Source organism: Aspergillus costaricaensis (assembly GCF_003184835.1).
Source record: "Aspergillus costaricaensis CBS 115574 unplaced genomic scaffold BO79scaffold_16, whole genome shotgun sequence".
In the NCBI taxonomy this organism is placed as follows: Eukaryota; Fungi; Ascomycota; class Eurotiomycetes; order Eurotiales; family Aspergillaceae; genus Aspergillus; species Aspergillus costaricensis.
In genome coordinates, this window is record NW_020291816.1 from 549,120 (window position 1) to 567,193 (window position 18,074).

The 18,074-nt window shown below is 50.8% G+C and overlaps 6 protein-coding genes across 6 annotated transcripts; 2 read left to right on the plus strand and 4 right to left on the minus strand.

Moving 5' to 3' along the window:
- Positions 1–41: 41 nt before the first annotated feature.
- Positions 42–1,079, minus strand: BO79DRAFT_245525 (shikimate dehydrogenase family protein; the record flags this gene model as incomplete). Its single annotated transcript, XM_025685475.1, has 1 exon — positions 42–1,079. One exon carries the CDS (start codon positions 1,077–1,079, stop codon positions 42–44), a length of 1,038 nt encoding a protein of 345 aa, XP_025539484.1.
- Positions 1,080–2,353: 1,274 nt separating this feature from the next.
- Positions 2,354–3,627, plus strand: rad14 (DNA repair protein RAD14; the record flags this gene model as incomplete). The annotated part of the gene is made up of 3 exons (XM_025681119.1): positions 2,354–2,455; positions 2,512–3,106; positions 3,192–3,627. 3 exons carry the CDS (start codon positions 2,354–2,356, stop codon positions 3,605–3,607), a joined length of 1,113 nt encoding a protein of 370 aa, XP_025539485.1. The 3' UTR covers positions 3,608–3,627.
- Positions 3,628–4,483: 856 nt separating this feature from the next.
- BO79DRAFT_148049 (carbonic anhydrase) lies at positions 4,484–5,287 on the minus strand (the record flags this gene model as incomplete). Its single annotated transcript, XM_025678530.1, has 1 exon — positions 4,484–5,287. One exon carries the CDS (start codon positions 5,285–5,287, stop codon positions 4,484–4,486), a length of 804 nt encoding a protein of 267 aa, XP_025539486.1.
- Positions 5,288–6,506: 1,219 nt separating this feature from the next.
- On the minus strand, positions 6,507–8,389 carry BO79DRAFT_195224 (glycoside hydrolase family 1 protein). Its single transcript, XM_025681120.1, has 5 exons — positions 8,284–8,389; positions 8,005–8,196; positions 7,453–7,925; positions 6,808–7,393; positions 6,507–6,746 (listed from the first exon to the last, which is right to left on the minus strand). Exons 1-5 carry the CDS (start codon positions 8,343–8,345, stop codon positions 6,605–6,607), a joined length of 1,455 nt encoding a protein of 484 aa, XP_025539487.1. The 5' UTR covers positions 8,346–8,389; the 3' UTR covers positions 6,507–6,604.
- A 2,950-nt stretch (positions 8,390–11,339) lies between these two features.
- On the plus strand, positions 11,340–13,563 carry BO79DRAFT_266014 (L-ascorbate oxidase; the record flags this gene model as incomplete). The annotated part of the gene is made up of 3 exons (XM_025686931.1): positions 11,340–11,589; positions 11,671–12,154; positions 12,257–13,563. 3 exons carry the CDS (start codon positions 11,340–11,342, stop codon positions 13,374–13,376), a joined length of 1,854 nt encoding a protein of 617 aa, XP_025539488.1. The 3' UTR covers positions 13,377–13,563.
- A 2,041-nt stretch (positions 13,564–15,604) lies between these two features.
- Positions 15,605–17,794, minus strand: BO79DRAFT_173487 (uncharacterized protein). Its single transcript, XM_025679688.1, has 2 exons — positions 17,438–17,794; positions 15,605–17,345 (listed from the first exon to the last, which is right to left on the minus strand). The coding sequence occupies exons 1-2, from the start codon at positions 17,617–17,619 to the stop codon at positions 15,857–15,859; spliced, it is 1,671 nt and encodes a 556-aa protein (XP_025539489.1). The 5' UTR covers positions 17,620–17,794; the 3' UTR covers positions 15,605–15,856.
- Between the last annotated feature and the right edge of the window lie 280 nt (positions 17,795–18,074).

Below are 18,074 nucleotides of genomic sequence, written 5' to 3' on the forward strand. Positions count from 1 at the left end.
TGTTGAAGGAATAATAAAGAAGGAGGCGAAAGGAAGAAGCTTTACAGAGTAGCCTTCTGCCTCTCAGCCAAATTCTTGGCCACAAGCTCCTTGACCATATCCAACAAGCCAGGAACAGCCACCACATCCTTTCCAGTCCAAAGCTTGGCCTGCTCCAGACCCTGCCAGAGCAGCGCCTCCGAGCCAACGATAACCTTCCACCCGGCGGCATCAGCCAACTCGGCAATCTCGGTCCAGATAACAGGGTGGTAGCACATCTCCAGAATAACGCCCTTGGGCTTGCCATCCTCCTTGGCGCCCAACAACGCCGTCAGGACATTCCTGGCACGAATCTCCTCCTCGGTCTTAGGCGGGTAGTTGGGGATACCCGAGACAATAGCAGCGGGGCTCTCCAGGGTCTTCGCAACCTCGGGATCCGTAACGTGAATCAAGGGCGCCTTGTCCGCGGACGGATTGCGCTGCTGATCCTCCTCCATGATAGCCTGAACCTCACCAGCATCACGGTTCACAATGTAGATCTTGCTGGCGCCGAGCCACTTGCGCATGACATAGATGGCGGAGCGAGCGGTACCACCACCACCGACAACGAGGGCAGGCTTGCCAGCGAACCGCTCAGCAGCGTTAGCGGTGTTCTGGACGAGGGCTTCGCGAATACCGATGCAGTCGGTGTTGGTACCGACGTAGGAGCGGGAGCCGTCGGCATTGTCGCGCAGGAAGATGGTGTTGCAGGCGCCGGCTTGGCGGGCGTCTTCGGTGAGATCGTCCAGGTGCGGCATGATGGAGACCTTCCAGGGCATGGTGACGGAGGAGCCGACGAATTTAGGGTTGGCGCGGATGGAGGACAGGAAGGTGTCGATGGGCGGGGAGCGTGTGTACGGGGGAGGGTAGGTAGCGGAAGTGCCGCAGACGCTGGAGAGGGGGATCTGAATCCAGTTCAGTCCGAGGTGGTTGTAGATAGCGGCATGGAGGGGAGGAGAGAGGGAGTTGAGGAGGGGGTGGCCGTAGAGGTAGGCGACACCATCCCGGTCCTGGGGGATGGTGATGGGTTCTTCAGGTTGGGTGTTGTTGGAGGATGCCATGTTGGGCGGATTTGTAGTTGAGTTAGTTAGCGATTTGTGGAGGATCGCAAGGAACTGTTGTTTTTATTTTCGGAGAGGAAGAATTGGAGGGAGGGAGGGGGAATTGAGATGGGGAAAGAGAGAGAGAAGTGGGAAATTCAAGGGAATGTTTTAAGGGCCCCGCGAGCCACCGATGGCGGAGAAACGTTCGACGAAGGATGGATGCGGCAGGGTGAACCCTTTCCCGCGCTGAACTTCCGCCGGCCAAGTCCTTTCCCCAGCCTACTAAATCTCGTAGTTCAATCTCCCCCGGAATCCCCCCGAACTCAAAATCACGCGCATCACATTGAACCCATCACCAATGAGGTGCTGATCGGCTAAGTCCACTCCGTATTACTGCTGAGAATGCTCCGATACTGCGGAACAATTGCAATTGTTTGCCCCTGGTTGGAAACTCAACACCCCGCAATCGTAACGCTTGGACTTTTTGGTTCAATATCCCCGGGTCTGACTCCTGACTTCGCCCATTCATACTGCTTCTATTACGGAATTTGAGTTCACAACCATGCACAAGCGCAACGTTAACGCCGACTGCAAAGCATGAGCAAAGAGGTGATGCTGAAAGTGGACTTTTAGAGATCGCAGTCCTTGCACCAGCATGATAATCAATAACAACCCTCTTGGAAAATATCAACGATGCCAATGATGCATACACACACGGAGCACTGCAGAGTTGAGGAAATCAAAACTCTCCACTTAACCTAGGGACCCACAAGTTTCACGCGTGACAAGAACTCCTTGGCACATAATCCGCCGGTAAATGGTTCATCTGCTTCTGCCCCGGGTATTCATCGGACGGGGTGTTCATATCCGGATTATCTGGGGGGAGTCTACTGAATCCTCCCAGTAAATGTGACCTTGCATACATTGGGCAGGTAGTTTAGAATCAAAATCCATCTGGCAGCTATATCATGGATAACTGGTGGGTTACTGCACTTTGGGGCCGACGTACTCCGTACCCACCCCCTAAGTGTGGAGGTAAAAGCCACCTATGAAGCAGTACCACTAGCATGGCAGATATGAGCTTTCTAGGGTGATGGCTTTCGAGGAGGAGTGCAACCTGTTGCGAGCTGGGAATTGATGGATATGATAAAGTCACGTGATTAGTATGCGGTTATCGAACCGGCGATAAACGCGCCGACGATTTTCCCGCCTGATAACGCCACCCTTGCGATAGCCACCGTCTACCAGTTCGTGTCAAGCTCGTCCTCTCCCAGTCACTCTTCCAAGAAGAAATGGTGACAGAGGAACAGTCAGCGCCCCCGCCCGAAGTCGGGATGGGCACGCCCGGCGGTCCGAAGCGGACTCCGCTGACTCCAGAGCAATTGCGGAGAATAGTACACACTATGATCACGGTTCCTCTAGTTCGGAGCTAACACGGTACTGAAATTAGGAAAGCAACCGCCAGAAAGCCATAGCAATACGGGAGCAACGCGAAGCTGAACAGGCTCGGGCTCACAATGCTGACCCTTCATCTACCAAAGGTGTCAAACGAACGTACTCCTCCATGACTGCCTCCGATCCCCCGGCGACTCTGCGCGATGCGGCCTCTACAGATAACCGCCCACTAGATGGCATCAAGCCGGCGCGCAACTTTACCAAATTCGTTGAATATGACTTCTCTAAGATCACCGACACGAAGGGAGGGTTCTTGACCGAAGAAGATGACCGGTTCAACAAAGCCCTTCACGTTCGGGATGAGAAGGCGGAGCAGAAGCCAGCGCACATGACGCAGAAGGAATGGGAGCGACAACAGCTACTGAAGAATCTCCATCGAGATCGAGCGGGAATTTTTGAACCGGGGCTGAGTGTGCTGGATGAGCGGACGCAACAGAAAACATGTCGAGAGTGTGGCAGCTTAGAAATCGACTGGAAATGGGAGGAAGCTTTCCGATGCTGTGTCTGCCATGCTTGCAAGGATAAATTCCCGGACAAATACAGTCTGCTTACCAAGACTGAAGCACGAGAGGACTATCTCTTGACCAATCGTGAGTATCCCCCCCTCTCCTGCACAGGTTTGCGACAGGTGTTGCCACCGAGCATTTTTGCTGATTACGGGACAAACTACAACAGCCGAGCTTCAGGACGAAGAGCTCCTCCCACATCTTGAGCGCCCGAATCCGCATAAATCAACGTGGAATAACATGATGCTGTATCTACGGTACCAGGTCGAAGAATACGCCTTTTCAGCCAAGAAATGGGGTTCGCCGGAAGCATTGGACGCGGAATTCGAGCGACGCGAGAATGAGAAGAAGCGCCGGCGGGAGGTCAAATTCAAGAGCAAACTGGAAGACCTCAAGAAACGTACACGAGTCGACGCATACCGACGAAGCCGTCAAGGAGCAGCCGGTGGTAATTTTGGGGATGACTTGGGAAGTGGTGGACGACATGTACATCAGTGGGGAAGATCGGTGGAAGATCCCAAGACAGGGATTGGGGTCAAGAAATGCGTTGACTGCGGGATGGAAGTCGAAGAACTCGAATTCTAAATCATTAATGAACATATTGCTGTACATGGTACTGTCGTCCTGCTCTCATTTAGTTGTTGCAGATACACTCGGTCGCCGATTACTGCCTCAGGTATTGATTGAAAAGCGCCAAGCGGCGTGCCTCCGCGTACTCTTACCGGACTGGCCCTCCGTAATCTACTGCTTCAGTATTTCTTAGTATCACCGATAATTTAGGCTTTTGGAATAATAGTAGGAGAAGAAGAACCAAATATCCTTGGTGCATATAATCCCGAAAGCATACAAGGATGTCTGAGTGAGAGTCACAAAGATCATCCCGAGTCAATGCCGCTTCGGCCGGGACTATACCGCATCCAGCCGACCCGGGGATCCACCCAGGTCCTTCGAGTTTCCCATCCGGGCAAGGAAGGGCTGTTACATGCGGAGACGAGCAAACAGAATGAATGGTTCGCAGTCTTCGGGGCTGCTTTCCCTCGCAGGCTGCTATGTCAGCGGTTCTTCTTCTTCTCTTTCCTCCTTTTTGTTTCTCCTCCCCTTCCTCTTCTTCCCCAACATACACGGACCCTTCTGCCCACTCTTCATTTGCCTTCGTCCGTTTTTAATTAATTGCATCATCTTTTCCTTGCGTTCTTGGTTGACTACTTCTGAGACTGCAGAGTGTTCATCTGTTTGATGGATGTCATGATGAATGTCATGATGAATGTCATGATGGATGGATGGCATGAACAGTGCCCGGTGATTTCACGCTCGCTGGAATGAATGTGAAGCATTAATGGGAGATGGATTATTCAAATGATGACGATGCATCGACGTCTGCTAACACTCGCTCGTCGCTGAAAAGCAAAAGAAACAACAGGTAGAATCGAATCGAGAATATACAACCAATGACCCCCGCCCCTAGACGTCGGTCTTGAACGATGTTAGGCGCGCCTTGAGTTCCGCCTCCGGCTCATCAATGTCCATCTCTCGAAGAACACCGCTGCCAACATCATATATCAACCCGTGAACCTGAAGACCCCGATCCTGTACGGCTTCCAGGATTACATTCTTCTCCTTCAACAGCTTGACCCCCTCCAGAACATTCAATTCCACCAGCTTAAGGTTGGCTTCGTCGGCCGGCAGCGAGTTCAGCAGATCCAGGTGTCTCGCGCGGAGCTGGCGCAAAGGCAGCAGCCAGGGGTCAAGGATACCCAGTTGTTTGTTACCCAGTGCTGCAGCAACACCACCGCAGCTGGTGTGGCCGCAGAGGACTACGTGCTTGACCTGCAGGTAGCGGACAGCATACTCGATCACGGCTGAAGAGCTGAGGTCGCCGGCATGGATGACATTGGCGATATTGCGGTGAACAAAGACGTCGCCCGGTTTGAGACCAAGAAGGGTGGTCTCAGGGCATCGAGAATCAGAGCAGCCAATCCAGAGGATCTCCGGGTGCTGGCCGACCGCGAGTGTGGGGAAGAGCGAAGGATCCTCCTTGGCAATCTGCGCTGCCCAATCCTTGTTCTGATGCAGAGCAGAGGTGAAGCGATCTGAAGAGGCAATATTAGCACACGCTGGTGGCTTGGTGGCTGAAAAGCAAGCGATTTGTCGATATGGGTTTGTGACTGGGTGGGAAAGAAAACGGCGAGGGGTATGAGGAACACCGGCTCCACAGCCCTTATACAGTTGTCGCGGTCGCAAAGCAAGCCTTGTGGAATTCATCATGGGGTGAAAGGGTTATGGGGAACAAGAAAGAAGGGTTTGCTCAACCGGATAACAGCAAAAACGCAGTCAACGGAGGATGAGTCACTCTGCCTGTGCACGGGGGGTGGGCTTTGGAATCACGGAGCCAAATCCAACAATCACAATCTTGCTCTGGAGGTTTGCATACGCCAAATGAAACCGCGGTACAGGAACAAGGATGCAATGATACATGCAACTTCACAGTGCTCATGGAGTTGGGGAGGGTGGGAAAATCGTGGGTCGCCGCCTCTTTGCGAATTTGTCCAGGAACGTGTCCAGGAACGCCAAGAAAACATGGCTCTTGAGTTTATGCTCACGTACCTGTGCTAGTGGTCGATGCCATGATAGCTGATGCGGGAGAGAAATGATTGAGGGAGGTTTTGCAATGATATTACGGTCGGATAGTTGGATTTGGATGCTATGGAGTAATCTGAGCTGGCAAAGGGGCACTCCTTTCCTTCTCCCCGCCGGAATCCGGGGGAGATTCTCCTGCCACTTCCAGGCCTACAAACAGTGCAAACACCCACCACGTGAGGGTCTCACCGGAGCCCCGAAAGTGCCGTCGGTCATGCTACTCTCTAATCATGCGATCACAGATAAGCGTCGAATAATTGTCTGATCGCTGTTTCTCTATCTCTTCATCGGTTCCACTGCCATTCAAGCCACGACGGAAGCCCGTGGGACTCGCAAACGTCGCATGACACCGCTCGCGATTCTAAGATTTTTTTTCCAGCTAAGACCATCGATATGGCTCAGTACACAGGCAGGCGCGGCTCGTCTGATTTCCAAATGTCTTCTAAAGTCACACAATTCGATCTGCTTCCCTCCGCCCGGTCCTGCTCGATTCGACTCGAAAGTGACCACGGTCTGGCCTGGCAATCCCGCAGCCTACGAATACGAATTGCCTGTGTCGTAAGCAGAACGCGGCACCCCGATTACGCTTCGCTCTGCATTGCCACTCTTATAGCCTCTAAAGTCATTTATTCTTGCAGCGGTCTCATCGTGTTAATGACAGGAGACCCGACCCTCGTTTTAAAGGTGAGTGGGCCCTTTTGATCTGAAAGGGTCCTCAGGACCTAAACCCCGCGGGGTGTGTAGAGCTGTAGACCCCCACGTAAGAGTCAGTCTCACCCTGAGACACGCAAAGTAACCTATTCAACTACGCTTATTCGGGATAGAGAATTGAATAATGTCCTATTAAGTTAGCATTTCTACAATATAACGGCTTTGAATTGTCATTCCCTTAGCTCTACCCATGAATCGCATGAATAACAATCGATGCACTCCGCAACGAGCCACTTATACTGTCTTCTTGATATACTGGCTGAATATCTGGCCGATCTGTTTCGCACTGTCCTTCGGAATCCTCTTCTGGCCATGCTCATAGTCAACGTAGGTCGATCCAAACCGGGTCTCGTAACCTTCGGCCCATTCGAAGTTACTACTCCAGTCAGTAAGCGCACATAACAACATCCAGGGAATAAGTATATCGCAGTACTCACTCCATCAAACTCCAAGCCATATAAGCCCGCACATTCACTCCATCCAATGTATAGGCATCCGCCATAGCAGCAATATAATCACGGAAATACTGCGTCCGGAACTCATCCTTCAGCAGCTCTTCCACCGGCAAGTCATTCTCACCCTTCAAGCTCGTCCCATTCTCCGTAACATAGATCTTCGGCTGACCATACCGATCACTCAGCCATTTCAACAGCTTCCGGAATCCAAGTGCATACGGTCTCAACCACGCAGACTGTGTCTCTGGGCCGATGAACTCGCCCTTCTTATTCTCAAGCAGAATCTCCAGATTCCCAGCGGTATCGTCGGGATCCGCCTCGCCAGTTTTGGCTTTGATGTAGTTGGCGCAGTAGTGGTTCATGCCGTAGAAATCATTGCTGCCGTGAACGAGAGCGATGTCTTCTGCGGTCCAGCGGGGGAGTCGGTCCCCGAGCTGCTTAACCATGCTGTCTGGATACTTTCCGTGATAGATGGGGTCGGCGAACCATGAGATGGCGACTTCGATCTTGCGGTCGCAGGCCTCGACGTCCGCTGGATTCTCGGGGTCCCAGGGCTCGGCCCAATCTCCTATATATGAAAAGTTAAGGAGAAAGTAATTGAAAAGAAGTGACCAAACATATACATACCGTTAAGCGTAATCCCTATCTCCCCACCATCCCTACCTTTAAACTCCTCGCGATAGATCTTCACCGCAGCCCCATGAGCCACAAGGATGTTATGTCCCACGATCCAGCACTCCCTCGAGCTATCCCCCTCAGCACTCTTACTCCGATCACTCGTCCGACCGGGAGCAAATTGCCCGACATTATACCCGAGAACGCTACTACACCATGGCTCATTGAAGGTAATCCAATGCTTGACTTTTGAGCCCAGGGCCTGGAACATGACTCGAGCGTAGTGGGCGAAATCTGCTACGAATTCCTCCTTGTTTAGGAGTCCACCGTACCGCTTGTCGAGTTCATCGGGCAGATCCCAATGGAAGAGCGTCACAAGAGGTGTGATCCCCGCTGCTAGGAGGTCGTCGACGAATTTGACGTAGTGTTGGATTCCCTTTTCGTTGATGGGGTCGTTGCGGCCTCCTAGGGGGATGATGCGCGACCTGAAGGATGGTTTAGAATGATGTTCGGGGTGTGATTGAATTGTATGTTCGTCTTGGTATGGTATGGTGTTGAACTCACCATGAGATTGAAAAGCGGTAGGCTTGGGCACCGCATTCTTTTAACAGTGCAATGTCCTCGGCTGTGCGGTGGTAGGAGTCGCATGCTATGTCTCCGTTGGCGCCTCCGGCTATCTTCCCCGGGATCTTGCAGAATGTGTCCCAGATGGATGGACCACGGCCATCTTCGGTTACGGCGCCTTCGATTTGATAGCTGTCGATGTGTGGATTAGTACTCAACTGGTTTACTGGTTGGAGTGTTGTAGAGATTGAGTGGGGGAGGAAACGGATGGGAGGATACCTGGCAGTCGCGAAACCCCAGAGAAAGTCCGGAGGCAAGGTTGAGGTTGTTGCTGAACCCATGTTTGAACTTATTCGTCAATTTGGAGAAGGATGGTGGTGTTTAGCTTGAGAATGATATTGATGTCAGCTTGGAAGCAGACAGCAGCGAGGATGGGAGGTTTATGGGATGTTTATATAGATCATGTTGGATGTCCGCCAAGGAGGATGAATCCGCGCTAAAGAGAGTGGGGAAAGCGGGGAGGGTAGTACGGACATGAAGGTGAAAGAAATTGGTCGGATCCTACCTGACTTTAGATTTGCCAAATGGAAGTGATTACTAGTAATTGAGGGGGATCAAAGAGGATCATACTAGTAAGGATGATGGAGGGAGAGAGACACTGGGAAGATTGACGGCTGGACGGGCCGACCTCCGAAGTGTAACAGGCATAGCGTGGGTTACTACTATATACTCTCAACTAGTAAGTACTACTAACACTACCATGATGGAACCACCGATGGTCGGATTGCCAAGATATAACAATGCTGTGACTACGCCCAAATCCCATTTTTTATTCATGCATCATCCTCCCTTAAAAACGAGGCGTGGTTGTGTGTTGAATATCAATTTTCGCTAGGGCATGAGATTTGATTGATTCCTCTGCCAGGTTTCAAGGCGGGACCGGGTGACGTATTACTTATTGTTCAACACGGTATTCTGATTATGTTCTCGAATCACGCCCACTCTCATGGCAATATGGACAACATGACCCTGGTACATGGTTTCCTCTACTGCTCTGCTCTGCTCACTTGTTTATTCTTATTGTTCTTACTACTTGGTGTTATGCACACGTTGGTTGACGAGTGAATAGCCGCCGCGATAGACCGCGGAAGCATCTGTTTGCATCCACCACTGCCAAGTCTAGAACTGGACCACCTTCAGCATTCAACACACGTGTGTGCCGGAGTGCTCGCGGATGGGGAAGATGGCGGCCGCGGGCTATTTTATGAATCGAATACCAAGCGGGTATGTTTGGCAGGCACGTCAGCCGAGTCAATTCTTGCAATGGAGCCCGATTGAATGCGACTCCGAAGGCGTCATCAACAGAGCTGAATAGTGGCAAGCTTGAACTGAATCGTTGTTTCAAACACACGATTCCGAGTTAGAGCATCACCGACAGGATCGGACCAAGATGAACGGAGCAGATAGCTACCGACGGGCTCATGCATGACACTGAGCCGAGGAAGCAAGGGGAGATCTAACAATGCGCTTACAGAAATTTTCCGAGACCCCCTAGATCGATGGCAGACACTCTAAAGTGTGGAATCTGTCGTGCTTGATGAATGCCTATTCAAAAGTACCTGCTGTGTTTTGTCTAGGAGCTGAGGCATCTAAGGTACAGGCAGCCCAGTCATTCCTCTGGGGGGTAGATGCGTGCGGTTGAATGTTGTTTTGGAGGTGCTCGTGCTCTTTGCCACTAAACGCTGCTGAGATCGTGTCACTACTGCTTCTATACTAACATGTTAGTACGTGAATCCGTCATTGGTGACTTCTAATAGAAAAGTAGAAGGTGATCGGTTAATTGTAGTGTTCAGCGCAGTCAAACCTCCATTGCCTTGGTAAGAGGGAAGTTGTAAGAATCTAATTTTGGCTACACACCCATGATAAGGCATCTAAGTAAAGCGAATAATCTAGGTGCTGCGATATGTCAGATAGCATGAAATAAATGAGTCTGTAAGCAGGCTTTACTCTGCCAGCATACCGTACGAGGAAAAGTGTCATCATGAGTGCTATTATGAACGGAGACGGGCGGTCAGTTCCAAGGCAGTGTGATGGTTATGATGCTAATCTTTCAATTCTGAATCCGAAGCATTCCCACTAGTAGGGTGTACTGGTCAGTGAGAAGCATCCATCAAGTTGGAACGGATTCTGGGGTGGCCTCCCTGTTATGCCTTGTTTTGCAGGGAGAAGGGGATGGCCGAAACCGTCTCCGCCTCATGGTATCTGGGTCCTCTACCATGGAGAAACAGGAATCGGTACTATCTGTCCGCGCTTGCGGGAGATCCATACGTACCACGCAGGATCCTCGGCGAACTTGGGGAATTATTTGTTCTATTTTATGACATGAAAGTGGCTTGTTGTTCGAGGATGATCACGGAGTGGCTTCCGATCGGAGCAAAGCTAAGGATGGGAGGGAGGGACGGATGCGAGCAGCTCTCGGTCAGCAAGGGCCTAGGCTAGACTAACCCTACTATGCGGGCCGGTCTCAGCGCACCGGCATGTCTGTTATTATTATTATTATTATCATTGCTGTTGTTAATTCTCTCCGAAAGACAAAAGATACTACTAATGTTGTCTAGAATGTTGGGCTTAGATGCAAGCACCGCGCTGCAATGATGTCTGTCTTCATTGGATTTTAACCAGTTAGTTAGTGAATTGATCCTCTTTAGGGTGCGATCGGGTTGGATCATCCCGAAGATGTGGGGAGTTGCAGTGGGGAACTGCATGTATAGTAAAAGTAGTGGTATACTATCTAATACATCCTGGTATAGATAGAGATAACTAGCGTTTACCACTTACTTTGGGAAGATGACCCTAAACAGGCCATAAACAATCCAATTGAGCAGATTGTTTGTTTGCGGGAGGGTGGAAGAGATCACGTGCAGCGAGAGCAGCCCCGGAAGCGAAAGCGATCGAGGATCGAGATCGCAGACGCCCAATCCTCGCCTCATTCCACCCTTCCCATCCCTGCTGGGGAAGAAAACTAAAGAGATGCTTCCGAACACTATGAGCACCTTCGAGTCAATAACGCTACCGCTTTCCTCTGCATTCCACTCCTTAAGCCGACATTCTGGCCCGAGTTCGGTAAACCATCTTTCTATGCTCCAGCTCTGCCGAACCCTCCCCAATTCCTTCATAACAAGCACAATAACAAGTATGGCGCTCCAAACTTATAAGTCCCGCCTCGACCGGCATCGAGATCTCAGATCGTATTCATCGCACATCTCGATCCGCTCAGAGAGAGTTAGTCAACTCATTACTTATCCGCCGCTCCCTTTCCTGGCACTTCGCCCAGCATGAAGTGGACCCAGCTCAACACGCTGGTTCTGCCAGTCCTGTCATGCCTCATCCAATTCTCCTCTTCCCGTGTCGTGGATTTCAGACTCGACTTGACATGGGAGGATAGCAATGTTGCGGGTATCTCCCGCAAGGCCATCCACACCAATGGCCAAGTCCCAGCACCAAATCTCCGCGTGAACCAAGGCGACCAGGTGAGAGTTCTGGTCAACAACTCCATGCCATTCGGCACCACAGTCCACTGGCACGGTAAGCTCATCGCAGCGCGGCAACACGCCTATCCCAATCCTCGGCCCGGTTCCTTTGGTGAGATGCTGACCCACGGACTAGGTATCCCACAGTATGGCACCCCATGGTCAGACGGGGTCCCAGGCCTCAACCAAGAAATGATCAAGCCTGGTGAGCAATTCTACTATGAATGGACAGCCACCGATTACGGCTCCTACGCCTATCATGCCCACACCAGAGCCCAGATGGACGACGGTCTCTATGGTGCCATCTATGTAGAACCGCGTGCAGACGTGCAGAGACCGTTTAGCAAGATCAGCAGCATCCCGTATGAACTCCAAGCCATGCTGCAAGCTGAAAAGAACACCCATCCAATCATGCTCTCCGATTGGCGAGCTTTCACGTCCGAGGAGACATTGCAAATCGAAGAAGACTCTGGAGTTCAGGCGACCTGTACTAATGCCATCCTGGTCAATGGTAAAGGGTCGGTTATCTGCCCCCCGCAGGACCACATCAATGACCTCACCCGATCGGGTGAATGGACTGCGCTTTCAAGCGCAGGAAATGCAACCATGTCTGATATGGGGTAGGTCTATTGTCTTCTTCGTTCTTGATCTCTTCATTCTTTTGCTTTCTTCCTTGTTGGTATTGTTGCATGCTATCGATCGGTTCACTTACCATGTATCAGCTGCATGCCACCCCTTAAAGCCCGTCTGGGCGGGTTCCCGTTCGACGTGAGCAAGATTCCGTCGGGGTACTACCAGGGTTGTGTACCGACCGTTGGTGAGCAAGAAGTGCTCTCCGTCGACCCGAGGACCCGATACGTCAGCTACGACCTCATCAGCCTACCTGGCACGTCCAACTTGGTTTTCTCCATCGATGAACATCCTATGTATCTCTATGCGGTCGATGGCCGCTATGTCGATCCCCTGGTGGTCGATGCTATCAATGTGTACGCCGGATCGCGGTACTCGGTCCTTGTGAAGCTAGACCAACCCATTAGCATATATACCGTCCGCGTTGCTAACAAGTTCGCAAACCAAATCATCAACGGCACCGCCCTGATGTCCTACTCTGGCTCTAATCCAAGCCAGCTCAACACCTCTACACGTTACATCAACGAAGTCGGTACCGCGGCTGGTATCAACGGCACTATCATTCTCGACGAGGCCCAAATCGTCCCATTTGAACAGGAGGCGCCTGCTCCCGAGCCAGACCAGACCCAGATCCTTCAAGTCAACCTCTATAACGCCTCCTATCGCTGGACCCTCGGCGAAGCCAGTTATCCCATGGCCAATGAGGATCTTACTCCCCCTGCACTTTTTAACTACTCCTCAATCCCCGCCGAATACACTGTCATGACTAAGAACAACACCTGGGTAGACATTATCTTTAATATGACCTCGATCGGGCAGCCGCAGCACCCGATCCACAAACACTCCAACAAATTCTTTGTCCTTGGCTGGGGCGCCGGGGTATGGAAATGGCCTACCGTGGCCGAGGCAATGAAAGAAATCCCTGATAGCCTCAATGTGGTGAATCCTCAACTCCGCGACACCTTCCAGACGCCGGCATCGACGCCGAACCATAGCTGGTTAGCGATCCGCTATCATGTGGTCAACCCCGGTCCGTTCTTCATGCACTGTCATCTGTCCATGCACGAGAGCGGTGGGTTAGCTGTGGCCCTGTTAGATGGGGTGGATGCGTGGCCGACGGTACCAGACCGGTACCAGTTGCCAGCGTTGGCGGACCCGGCGGAGAACACTCCAGCAACGCATGGATTGATGGATCATCCTGGCTTTGACTGATTGACCATCCGTTAGCTGACTGTTTTCTTCACTACCATTCATCATCTTGCATATAGCCGGCATTCTCGCGATGTGTGAGCGGCTTAGGGCGTTGGGGTTTTTCATTGGGTTCTATTCTGTTCTTGCTTGGCGGATCTTCATGCATTATCTGTCACACTTACATGTTGCTTCCTGTTTCTGTTTCGATGTTCATTTGAGACTGAATTATCTGGCATATACTTTGAAGATGGGCATGGTAATTAGCTATCGTTAGCCTGCATCTATATTATTTTCAATATAGCGTATGCAATTCGCTTTACATGACTCGTCAGAGGAGCACCTTTCAACATGCTCCGCCACCCATGATACTAGTACCTGCTATACTTTTGCTTCGCGAGTGCAGCTATGACTTGGTAGTTGAACTCATAGTGAACGTCATAGCAATACTACCCCTCTGCACGATACATACACTCACCCATGCAGATATATATATTCATATACCACCGTCACTGCCCTAAGAAGTTACAGAATAAAGACAACCTAAACATCCAATATCAGCGCCCCCTAGGTACAAATCGCATGCTACCACATGCCACTACATAATACTCTATCTATGTGTACTACTTCAATTGAACGAGTTTTCTTCAACAAGCTGGAAAGTGGAATGTATTGTATTTCTCCAAACCCACCCCTTGTGTATGTAATGCACCCGCAACCATAAACAGAGTTTATCAACACGGACCTAGACACCTAAGCCCTCCTTAATGGAATCTTTCCTTCTAAATAGAAAAGTCACTCTTCTCCATCTACAAAAACACATCACATCAACCCCCCAGTTCCTGACTACCACGCGAGCACCAATCCCTGAATGCCATAAGCACATATAAGCCACCCACCCACCCACCCAACAAACACAAACCTTAAATATTCTCTGCATGCATGCATGCATGCATACATGCATATCTAGTACCTATTACTAAATGTAATATAAACCCTGAAAGCAAACCCAAATATCGCGTGGCTGGGCAAAAGAAAAGGAACCATCCATCCCCCCTAGATTGGGATTGAACGCGATTTGCCTCCCCTCCCACCTCCCCAAGCAAGGGATGAGTGAATCGCCGTACGCGGAAAAGAAGGCGAGTTATGTAAGTAAACCTGGCATTTCGCCCTTGGAAGGGAAGGACGGACACATTCTTAAATATGCGCTACGCTGTTCTCTGCACTATTGCTGCTGCTGCATGCGATTGAGTGTCTCTTTTTTTTACCATCAGTTGACTCCTATCAGTGAGATAGATACGAATATCATCATCGTAATCATCCAGCTATCGCTATCGCTATCATGTATTCTTTCAAAGCCATCACTCTATTGAGCACGCTGCTTCTGGCTGGGGTTGGGAGTGCGAGGTTGAGTACGACTGTACGTGTTCTATCCTAACTATCTTGACTACCTAGCGCAGCTGGTTACAACCCTACAATGGATGAATATATGGATAAGATCTTTTACTGACTGACTGACTACTGTATACAGATCGGTCTAGAGACAGACGAAGGCAGCCACTCGGTTCAGATCCCCTTCGATGACTGTACTCAGGTTGGACAGTTGTAAGTTGATCACCTACCAATATCGACTTCATTTGATGATTATATATACTTGCAAAGAGAAAGGAAGAGAGAAAGGGCGGTTTCAATTAACATAAATTATTATTACCCGTCACAGTGAAGTTCGAGGCGTGTTCCTTTCCAAGACTTGTCGTCTTTTCACGTAAGTGATTTCTTTTCTCCATGATACTTGACTTTCCATAGTGCATACTGACTCGAACATGTATCTATAGTGGAGTAGGCTGCACCGGACGAAACACCCTCCTGCAGCCTGGTGAACATACCTCGTCGGAGCCGGTTTATGTCGATAGTGTGCTGTGCTACCCGTGAAGGGACATACTTGGTTGTTCTTGGGGTGGTCTGGTCTGGTGGTTTGGGGGTGTATAATATGAGTTGGATGAATGGATGAGTTGATGGAAATTATGGTATAATGTGTCATACTGGGTGAATGGTAATTGTTGAGGTGGAATTTACATCTTGCCATGTTTATTGATTGCGGTAGAAACCTACTGGAGGCTGGGTAGGAGATATAGAGTAGTGCACTATTTACGATTCTCCTTTGAGACGGGATTGGATTGATGGGGGATACTCAATGTACCATCTCAGCCTTTCATATTGTATGTGTGTGTAGGTCGTAGGTCATAGATGATGTGCAGATGAGCTCCTGTGGAAGGCGACCTACTGCACGTAAGTTCGTAATAGCATATCACTTGCTGCTCCTGAAGGAACTGAGTCCCACGGAAATTACTTTCTGGTTTCCGGTACGATGCAGCGATCACTGTAGGGTAACAGCGGTCCAGAAAAGGGTCCAGGTGTGATAGTCGTATTTACCAGGCATCTTGATTGGTTTCCTTTCCAGGCACCACCCCTGATAAATCGTGTATAATCTGCTCATCTCAACATCACTCCTTTTTCCTCCCCTCCAGCACACGCATCACATCCGTCACACTGTCCTTGTCGCCCTTCTTCTTCTTCGGCCCTCGTTTCCTCTTCTTCCCGCCGCGTCCCTCGGTCTCCAGCACCACGTCCTCGTCCTCCTCGTCATCGTCATTGCGGCTTCCTCCAAAGCCCATGTCCATATCCATTGCATCCAGGGCTTCCCGCCGACGCGCCTCCTCCAGGAACCTCTTTCGTCGAAGCGCCGTCTCGTCGTCGACATCTCCGGCGTCAGCATCAGCAGCACCAGCCTCCTCGGACTGTCGTAACGCAGCAGCCCGTTTCAGAGCCGCCAGTAGAGTAGGATCTTTAGCCAATGGGTTCGACCGGTCCACCTCAGGAACTTCATCCGTTGTAGACGTAGAAAAGTAATTTCGAGGCCGGCTGGTTGTCATCTCCGGTTTCTTCGTATCACCAGTAGCAGGAGCTGGTTCTATGGCCTTTGGCTTCTCGCCATCTTCACTCTCATCAGACGAATCATCATCATCTGGTAGATCACCAAGCGGGTTATAGTCATCTCCAACGCCAGCAAAAATATCGTCGTCATCATCCTCCGCCGGCGCGGGAGCCTTGGATGCAACCTCTGCTGGAATCTCCATGCCCAGCGGTTTCGCATCCTTGTCCGGCATCAATAACCCAGCAGGTCCATCACCAGCACCAGCACCGACCTCACCAGGCTTGCCTAGCCATCTCACCTTCCTCTTCGTCTTGCCCTCCGCATCCGTGATCTGTAGAATCTCCTTCCGTCGCCCATTCTCATCCTGCTCCACCCAACGCTTTTTCTCCGCCTTGGACTCTCCCCCGATCCTCTTGAACTTAGTCCCCAACGCGGGCTCAGCCGGCTTCGCCGCCTCAGCCGCAGCAGCAGCCCGACTAGCCTTCAACTCCCTGAGAATCTCGTCTCTTGATTTTCTCTGAGCCATGACCCCCTTCTTCTTCTCCTTAGTCTCCTTCGGGGCAGCAGTCAATGCATCCACCCCCTCGCCCTTTTGTCCCAACACCCGATCCAACTCCTCATCCACATCTGCCACATCTTCTTTCTCCTTCCCCTCACCCTTCTCCCCTTCCTTCTCCAAGACATCAACATCCTCGCCTCCTTTAACTCTCCTCAATAACTCCCAATCCAACCCCTTGACCATATGCGTACTCTTCAAATCCCCACCCACGCCCATCTCAGCACGCAGCTTCTCAAACGTCTCCTGGTCAATCTGTCCTAGCTTGACCATCTCCTCCAACGCCTTAACACGCTTCTCCAGATCCGACACATCACCACCACCATCTCCCCCTTCTTCCGCTTCTTCCTTCTGGCGCAACAATGCAGCCCGATCTTGATATCCGGACGGTAGTTTCGTTCCCTTGGGGGCGGCGGAGGATTTGAATTTCTTGGAAGCGGGTTGGGCTTCGCGGCGGTATTCGGCTAGTTGGCGCGCAAAGTCGACGTTTGTTAAGGCGCGACTGCGACGAAAAGAGGGTTCGTTAGTAAGGTCAACCATGTAAAATAAAGGTAAGGTTATAAGCGCAGGTGGTGTTTGGGGGGATCAGCTCACGGTGTCATGGGGATGCTGGAGCGGAGGCGCGAGCCCAGAGCGCCGGCTGCGGGGGTCGCATTGCCGATGCTTTTGCGTGGTTGTTGTTGGGATGAAGAGGATGCATCTGGACTGGTGGATTGGCCGGCGGGTTTGGAGGAAGGGTTGTCGAGGACAAGGCGACGGAATTGGTCGTTGTTCATGGCTGGATGCGATGCGATGCGATGCGGAGGGTGGAGGTTTTCCGAATCATATGTGGTTTTGCGAAAGGTATCCTTTCCGGGGAGGTTTAAAAGGTTGACGCTATGAACACATGTCTTCACAGTAAGATGCGCGTTGTAGGAGAGATTTTGTTTGTAGCTAGCGGGTTCAATGAAGATGGGGAAATGTCGCGGCTTCATTCGAGAGATGTTCAGACGTCAGGTGCTTGGCATCGGCGTCCGCTAGGACTGAAATGCCTGAGGCTGACTAACTAAACTAGATAACTAGTTACAAAAAACTACTACTTACTTTGTCCTACGGATGGCACCCAGGCTAAATAGTTAGCATTTTAGTTAAAATACTTTATTTCTTCTATTTTAATTTTAAAATTATTCTGCTTTTTTTTTTTTTTCCTTTTTTAAATGACTTAAGAACCTACTGACTATTAAAATGGTTG